We start from the raw sequence: 9,282 nt of genomic DNA, 5'->3' as shown, positions 1-9,282 counted from the left end.
TTTGCTTAGACTGAATACGTTAAACATGAAAGCGTGGGTGCGCGGACGAAGTCCCCCACAAAAGAAACCCACGAAGCAACCATTATGAGAAAAAGTCTACCATCGCTGTCGTGTATCTTCTAAGTGAATTCCGGCAAGTAAAACTTTACAAACATTCGGTTTATTCGTGTAAACTGCAACACATACCCGCAAGTGAAATACACAACTTGTCACATATCGAAATTGATTTATGTAATTGAATAAAAAAAAAAAAGTTCCTGCGATTTTGCAGCCGCCCCATTCCATAGGGGCGATTTCCCGTGCAAGCCGGGTGAACTTCCCAAGCGTTGTAGTCCCACACAAGGGCCGAGCGCCAGGCCGGGGAGTCGCTTGTACCTATTTTACCGGTAGGTGCCCGGCGCCACCAGGGAACACGAATTCACATGGTGCCTTCCACAGCCACGATGGACGCTCAACTTGCAACCGCCTGTGGCAGGACAAGCCGCCAGACTCTTTCACCCCCGGCAATGGCGCAACGCGGCATGATGGCCGGGGGTAATGGCCAGCTATTACTGTATATCAGTTTTCCATTTGCGCCCTCGATCACCAAGCACCGTGCGAAAAATCACAATACAAGTACAGTTCGACATAGTTTTTCGCAACCTTTGACGCACACATTACATCAGGAGTTATGGGGAAATATTTGAAGAATAATTCGCCCAGTGGTCCATTCTGCCATGTTGTGCCAAGAGGAAAACAAATGCAGCGCTGCATCTACATACTTTACGAATAATGGTTAGTATGCCATTTTATATTGAATGGGCCATGAATACAAACTGCAAGTTTGATTCATTCGAAAGATTGCCTCATTAAGATAACACTGAGACCACTTTTGAATTAAACTTTGGTCATTCTACATTATATGGCTTATTGTAAAATACAAATATGCATCTCTTTTTGTTTTAAATAAACTTCAAGCAGAGCAGACGCATGCTTCTCACCAGCTGCTTTTCCGCACGAACTTATGACGAATTATGGGCCGTTTGTTACGATTGGGTGAGGTCGACCAATTCCAATGCAAATTAAAGGGGGAAATAATGTTGACTGACAGGTTTATCGTGAGTGGCAGTAGTATGTACTTTTCTATTATGTTTTATTCCCTGCTGACCTCTGTATGCGCGAAAGAATTTCCATGCTGCGTTGGGCTACAAAAACTGTTGGTCCAGTTTTAAGCTGCTGTAGTATAAAATTGTACAATCATGGACAGCCTAAGCTGAAACAGAACAGCAGACGACATATTGGTGGCGTGGACCAGCCACGAGATTGGAAGGCTGCTTGAGATAGAACGTGCTCGAGAGTGATATTCGCTGCAGCTGTGCGGCCCAGCGTCGTCCACTGCACAATGGATCCTTCTGCTAGAACGGAGTTTTTTATCCGATTTCTCTTACCCGGAAATTACTTTTAGGAACCCGCATACGTTTGGAAGTGGTTCACTGGATCAGCGGCGCTTTGAGTGACGAAATGAACTGTATTTTTGTGAACAGCCTCGTTTTATACTTTGTAAGCCTTGATGCTTTGTAAGGCCTAATGCGACAAAAGGTTTCCAGATAATGTATATCACAGAAAACGCATGCATGAAATTTGTTCAGTAGCGTAGCAGACGAAACTGGTCGACTTCACGGCAGCAATGAAGGGAATTCTCTAATCTCATCGCAGCTGTGCATTCCCGCGGCTGGGCCGCACTACCAATATGTGTCGCCTGCCGTCATTATGTTTCGGCTGAGACTGCCGATGGCCGTATTTTTCTCGGTTCCATACGAGTGATTGCCTTCTTTCGTTGTGAAGTGATCCTGCCGTATTTTTTATTCTTTTTTTGGTTCGTAACCCATCTCACTTTGATGCCTTCGTGGCACCGTGGGCATTAAATAAAATCGAGCTTTTAAAGGAGCCATGAAGAGAAGATACAACTTGGTTTAATTTGAAAGAACTAGGATTCAGTATCTCACTCAGCTCCATTACAGCCACAAAAGATGTTTTTTTAACGAAAAAAAAGCAAGAAGTATTTAAAAACTTTCAAATTTTGCACCACAGTGACGTGTTATGAGCAAGAATGACATTATACGGGCCAACAATAAAACATAATTTTCAGTGCGTTAATTGCACGTCAGCATTCAAGTGATGCGATAAAATGGAAAACTAGAGGCCACATTACCGACGTCCAGTCATGTCTCGTCGCGACAGGTCAGTTAGGCGGCCGCCAATCGCACAAACAAGGTACCGTGATGTCATAGAAAAGTTGCGGGAAATTGGCTAGGGGGTCGCGACTGCTTCACACGTTTTCTTTCACATCTCCGTTATTTGTTCGAAGACTGCGATGATATTGGTATCATTGTTATCGGGACTAAGCAGTCTTTCTAATAAACCCAACTTGTATTTTGTCTTCATGGCTCCTTTAAGCATGCAGAACGAGCTCTTTGCGCTTAACATTAGTGCTAATCCTTTTTAAAGCAGTAAGTGTGATTGGATAAACAAAGGAAGTTTCGAGTGAACACGTAAACGTAGAAGCACTAGTGCGTACAGAACGCACTATATGCTGGCCAGTGCTGCAAAGCCGTCAGGCACGTTGGGCTTGTCCCACATACTTGTGGCAGAAGTGACACTGCAACTTAACTGATGGCAAGTCATAAGCAATGTTTTACGAAACAATATTGCTATCAATCATAACAAAATATATAAGCTAGGTACAAGTCCGGTCAGAAAAAAAAAGTGTCAACACCGGTCTTTGGGCGCATTAGGAATGCAGATGGTAACCAAGACAACAAAAGACGAAAGACGTCTTGCCGTTGGGGGCAGCCATAGTCAACATACTTTTGCTTAGGTACTTGCGCTCAATACGTCATTGCCGACGTCACGAAATACGATGCAGCAGAATTGTAATTTCGGGATGAATTGCTAATTTCACAGCGAACAAAACATCATTAGCTGCCGGACAAGCGCTAAAGGTACTATAAAACACGAAGCCTTTTGAATAAAACAAACTTTAGTCTTCATTGCCCCCTCATGCCACCCTTCTCGCGAATTATTGCACAATTTTAAAACTTGCGATGCTACCAATTACAAGCGTTCTTTTACTCCGGGACCCAAGACTAAATTGAAGCACTTTCTGTGGCCAGCCAGCGCCGCGCTCCGTTTCACTTACCTTACACCAAAGAAACTGACGCTGTCACCGGGAGAGAAGCGCACTTGGCAGGCTAGACTTCTCTTCAGTCCAGCGTCCGTGGATGAGGCATCAAAAGTTTTCAAATTATAGGAGTTAATGTGTCAAATCTATGCCTGTGCTACGAGCCGCGCTGTAGTGCAGGGCTCTGGATTAATTTTCGCCACCTGGTGTGGATCTTTAACATGCGCTGCACTCTTGACAAGCAAGCGTTTTTGCTTTTCGCCTTCACATGAAAAGCAGCCGCTGTGGCCAAGAATCGAATCCGCGTCCTTGGGCCCAGCGGCGCAACGCCTTAGCCGCACTGAGCCAGCGCGGCTGCTAATGTGGATGAGGAATAGAGAAATGGCTACAGCATAAAAATCTCTGCACAACCAGGAACAATCTGACAGTGGTAGGCCATTACAGGTGCTCCAGGGCCAAGGCTGACTAACTAGGACTCAAGGACCACCAAAATCTAGCGGCCTACAGTGTAATAAAAAAACAAGTTTTCAGACCACACTTGCTGAATGATGCCCAGAGTGACTCCTTCACAGTTTGAAGCAAAAACAGAGTATAATGCATGGCTGTACTGCTGGACAAGCAACACATGCTTACAAGGTTTTAGTACATCTGGCAAGCAATGGCCTCAACTTCAGTTTCTGTTCTATTGTCTCTTCTATATCAGCCGATTGCCTGCTCCAGTTGTGCCAGGAAAGTAAGCGACACTCTTCATCTGGAGAGCATGGGGAGGGGATCAACTGCAGATTGGTTTTTGACAAACAAGGCCCGTGGGGACGTTCGCAACTAGCGTATATTGAGTAACTCTGCTGTAAAGAACAGTGGACACAGACGTTTCCGTAGCGCACGCTCTTCCTTTTTTATTCATGTACAAATGCGCGAGCACACACTCAAAAAGAAAGCTCATGCAGGCGCAAGTCGCACGCGTGGGATTTATACTCGCACACACACACAGCTGCACGCAACGCGTCCATGCGACGACTGCACATGCAGCGATCGTCAATACGGTAAAACGGAGGGTGTTAACAAAATAAATAACAACAAAAAAGAAGACGTACAAAAACCGCCCTCGCGTCTCTTTCCTTCGAAAAAATCTCGCCGACGACTGGGAGCATATTTTATCGTATAGGAACCAAGCAGCAGCGCAGAACCATCACGCCCTTTTCAAGGGCATTACATGCTACTCCGCGCAGTCTATAGAGAGGCTGCAGTTTATTTTCCCCCATGCCAGAAGTAGCGAAGGAATGTTACACAAAATCAACATTCAAGAAGCAGCAGCAGTGCTTGCACAATCTTCAGCCGTGTGCAATTCATTTCCGCTTTCCTACACTCGTACGAGTAGCTACAAAATGTTGCGCACATTGCCGAGGAAGTACACGACGTAGTGTAAAAGCAATAGAAAAATAAAAGTGTTGACAGTTAACTCAACGCAGTGCGATCTCCAGTGCTAATTGAATCAGCACAAAGTTCATTTATCTACAGAGCGGCGGAAACTTGCGCAAGCTTTACGTGTTCACACAATTGCGGTGAATGCAACAAGCATGTAAGGAGCACGTTCCTAAGTTCCCCGGAAGTGGATACCCCAGTTATCATCAGCTGCCAAGAATGTTACAGCGGTACTTTATGCTCACAACGCGCCATCGTCATCCGTACGCTCAAATTCAATGAAACAAAGCACGCAGCAAGACATACAACACGCTTTCACGGTAAAGCATGTGCAGCCTGCAATCTTCACACCCCCACTGTGAAGAATAGAGTGCCGTAAGACTATCATTTTGAAATGCAATGCATTTGTAAAGGGCACCGCACAAATATCCCTCTCAGTGGCTTGAGACACTGACTCAGAACCTGGTTTGGTCTGCAAGCTCTGCCTGTGTGGGTACTGAATACGGAACCTTTCTTACATTATTTTCTACCCGGATGAAGCAATAGAAGTGCACAGTGCAAACCGGAATGTTGCCTACATTAAATCCATTTCTGCATCCATTCCTCTCTTCACAAGCTGCTCATCGTTAGAAAGCACAATGTCGGGAACGGGCACACACAAGTCTGAACTTGTGCGACTAAGTTTCTCTCCCTAAGAACGTAAAGGTGATTTTAATGTCTATCTATAACTGCGGTGACAAATTGCAGAGCGTTTGGGTGGCACAACAATGAATGCGCAATTTGATTGAGATGCATTCAGCGTGAGTGGCGTCAGGTGTGTTCCTTCCGATTAAAGTCTCGCGCGAAAAACAAGACGGCAAATAGCTCATGCGCTAAAAATTTCATGGCTGCATAAAAGTTTCGACTACAGCTAAAACTTTCGCTGCTACGTCTAGAGAAATAGTAGTGTGAAGCCAGCATTATTGCCAAATGGTTATCGCTATTTCACTGAACACTGTTTGCCCATAGTCGGCTATACACAAAGTCCCTCCGTCAATTTGTAAAAAAAAAAAACAGGATTTTAGCCAAGACCATTCTCACAGAATGTTAATCCAGAAGGAAGTCCCGCTTGTCTAACAATAACTACACCCCCTCTGGAATTTCAGTTCAATAAAACTCATCATGGGCAAAGTCTCAGCAATGCAGTGCAAAGATCATGCAAGGGGTACGCTATCTACCGCGAACATTTCGAATCTTTGGGTCCACCAAACAAACCGGCAAAAAAAGCAGCAGAGAAAAGCGTGAAATTTCGCTCCCAGCCAACGGCAGCAGTGCGCCGCGAAAGAATTTGAAAGCGACTGTGCATCACCGCACGAACCGAGCACTTCTCGCACCGTTCTGGAATGTCAGCGCACACAACGCAAAACTACGACGGGTGCAAAAGCCCACAGGGGGCGTCGGTGCTGGCAAGCTGTGTTCACGCCTACATTGAGCGGGAGAGGAGCAGTGGAGAAGGGGCATCTTGCACTGCACTAGGGTCGCACTGGGGAAACACCACCGGGAAGGGGGGCGAGTGCTTGCGCAGAACAAACATGTGTGGTCCTCCGTGTATATAAGTACAGTGTCTGGCTGCATCTTCGAGTGTGGCGCCATCTCCGCACTCGGGCCGTCCTCTTCTCTTCGTCGGCCAAAGCGGTGTGCGTTGTGGGGTGAGAAACAGCTCGTCCCATTGTCGCCTCTCCCCCGTCTCCACCCAAGCTCTCCGCTCCCTTGCTGCTGCGTGATGAGTGCACTAGAGGTCTCCCTTGCTGGCGGAGCGAAGCTGGTCAGAGCTGGCCGTGCGCGGGCGCATGTTTAGCAGGTTGCTCTTGGCCTGCAATAACAGAAGAACGGGAGAGGGGGGCAAAGATTAAGAGAAAGGACGTGACATCTTGGCTGGCAAAGCGAGATGTCACACGTCGGCGTTAAAGGAGCCATGAAGACAAAACAAAAGTTTGGTTCATTCAAAAGATTTCCTCGTTAGAATCATACTGACACCCCTTTTAACGTAAAATTCGCTAAAATAAGCTACATAATTAGGAAAAAAGGGAATGGCCATGTGACCCACCAGCTTATTTCCCGCAACAGAACCTATGATGTCATACCAGACAGCTCTGCAATTGGTGGAGGCCGGCAAAAGCAAACGCAAATTAGGCAGGGCTTATAAGCTTGCCGAACGAGCTATTTGCGCTTAAATTTAGGGCACGTTCTTTTTAAAGCCCCAAGAATGGCGGGACAAACAGTGGAAGTTATGAAAGCACACGTAAAAATAGAAGTACGATGCGTACTGCTGTTGGTACTGGGCGCACTATGATTGTTTTAGCTGCACAGCAGTCCGACACTTTGGAGTTGCCTAATACGATGCCGATTGTTTTTGCAACGGCATTGTTGCTTACACAAAAAAACGTTGCTTACGCCGATTGGCGTAAGCAACATTTCCTTACGTGACCCTGCTTGTCAAGCATACGCCATGTTTCATGAAGCGATTACTTTTTACCGCAACAAAAACAAGTCCGGTGTAAATACGGACAAAAACAAAGCAACCGCAGAGTGCTGAGTATGCTAGTGCCATCTGGGACTGCAAGCAAGGCTGCAGAGCCGAACGGCGCATTGGAAGTTTGTTTGTATACGTGCCGTTATGACTTCATTGCAGACGTCACTAAAACAAACGATTTGGAGGGAGAATCAAACTTTTAGCCTAAACTGATTAATTCCTCAGTGAATACAGCATCATTTGCTGCCGTGCAAGCGCTGGGGACACTACAAAGCATGAAATCTTTCGAAGAAAACAAACAAACAAGAAAACAAACAAACAAACAAACACTTTCGTGACCGCGCCTATTCCCATCGATAGCATGTTATCGATGAATACAAATTCAAATCTTGGCGCTCTCCGAGCGCTTCTGGACTGTGTGGTCTCTCTACCTCGCAATATGCATAACCCTAGCATTGCACAAGGCAGGCATTCACGCACACTGCGAGGAACCACCGCGGGTTCGAGCTAGTTGAGCACGCTCACGATACTGAAACGCCGTCGCGCCAACTTTACACCGCCTCTGTTGGGCAGGTGGAGAAAGGGGCGACAAAGGAATATGCCCAGGGTACGGAGGGAAGACGTTTATTTTACACTGACGTTCTAATCACATATTTTACAGTACCAATTACACAATTTACAGTACAGGTACGTACTTCCCGTTAGGTGAAAGGGGCGATGGGGCGCCACGCGCAAGTGCGCACGTTTCGTCGGCGCAGAGCCAGTGAGCTCTTCTGTCAGGGCAAATTCCGGGGTGCACGCACGTCGAGCGCGCGCGCATCGCTGTGCTGGCCGGATCGGCTCGCAGCAGCGAGTGAGACGGGGCCCATTCGCTCACAGGCGCGTACCGCACGGCGTGTTCGTCACGTGGTAGGTACGGCCTTACTGTATGCAAGCGTAGGGACAACAGGAGCAGCCTTAGGCACGGGCCGCAGCCGGAAGGGCTGGTGGGCTTTCGCCAGCGCAACAGAGTTGCAGCCGGCTGGTAAAGAAAGCGTCACATACCTTCGGCCAACGCCTTCGGCGTCCTGGAAGCGTCTCCCCGAACGGACCCCCGCGCAGGGCGCGCGTTCGCGTCCAAGCGAGAGTCGGGTTCGGGCCTCGTTCAAACGGACCAATGAGGTGAGGTTAGCTCCGCTACAAGGGCGGAGCGCCCGCTGCGTGACAGTGTTTTATCGCCGCAACGGTCTCTGCAGGCTTCACCTCACGCAAGAGTTTGAGAGACGGCTCGGCTCTACGCAGTGGCGCCAAGACGAGCCGGAATTTCGGGGAGAGAGGGGAAAAACACCGCGCAACGCCACAAACCCAGTGATCGCGCAATGGCCTCGGGCGCTAGGATCCCCACACTCCCCTCTCCTTAAATGCCCTCGCCGGTCTGAGAAGAGTTGACCGGCCATCGCCCAGGCATGCAAAAGACGGCAAAGAGTAGAAAAGAATGCATGCACAGGGCAGTCTCAGTCCCCAGCCCATACAAAATATTTACAAACTACACTAACAACACTACCCCCCCCCCCCCCCTCCAGCACAAATGATACATACCGGAAAACTACACGCGACACTGAGATACATAATACATAGTAATTGGTTCCACATGCATGCACAAAATGAAGCTATTGAAATATACAATTACAATCAATGCGATACTATAATAATAACAATAAGGGTAATAATATATACATGCAGGACGACACTATGCAACATAGGATTACAAAAAAAAGAAAGAAACACACTACGACGACAAAGAATTAGCGCAAAAGAGAAGGCACAGGCATGCTAGAAACTACGCTGAGCTACGAAAATAATATTTATACAAATTCAGGAGACTCAGTTCCGCGGGGCTTGTGCAAAGTTCCGCGGTTGGGGAGCACGAAAGTTTTCTAGGGGGAACGTCCGTTGTGGTCAATCAAGAAAAGGAAGATGGTGGGCACCAGTGCCGGAACGACCTCACCGTAGCGTCGAGACAGCAGCTCCGTGAAGGGGGGGGGGGGGGGGGGGGGGGTACCAGCCAGGAGGACATGCGGCTTGAGCAGCCAGCCGGCAGGTATGATGACCGCGAGGGCGCTGCTCAGGTGTAGACCTCGCGTGGCACCCGATGGGTGCCCCGCCAAAGCGCGACGAGCGGCGCGGGTGGTGGCTGCCGCCCAGCGCG

The 9,282-nt window shown here is 48.0% G+C and overlaps 1 protein-coding gene across 4 annotated transcripts in view; it reads right to left on the bottom strand.

Moving 5' to 3' along the window:
- Positions 1–4,030: 4,030 nt before the first annotated feature.
- LOC144164441 (kinesin light chain-like) overlaps positions 4,031–9,282 on the bottom strand; it is a 117,575-nt gene continuing 112,323 nt past the window's right edge. For all 4 annotated transcript variants that reach the window (XM_077694977.1, XM_077694976.1, XM_077694978.1 and 1 more), the window contains one exon: positions 4,031–6,434. In XM_077694977.1, the coding sequence (XP_077551103.1) occupies positions 6,354–6,434 (81 nt within the window). In that variant the 3' untranslated portion in view covers positions 4,031–6,353. The remainder of the gene's footprint in view (positions 6,435–9,282) is intronic.

This window comes from Haemaphysalis longicornis, unplaced genomic scaffold (assembly GCF_048455015.1).
Source record: "Haemaphysalis longicornis isolate Haplotype H1 unplaced genomic scaffold, Haemaphysalis longicornis Haplotype H1 scaffold_13, whole genome shotgun sequence".
Classification (NCBI taxonomy): Eukaryota; Metazoa; Arthropoda; class Arachnida; order Ixodida; family Ixodidae; genus Haemaphysalis; species Haemaphysalis longicornis.
This window is presented reverse-complemented; position numbering and strand designations above follow the sequence as displayed.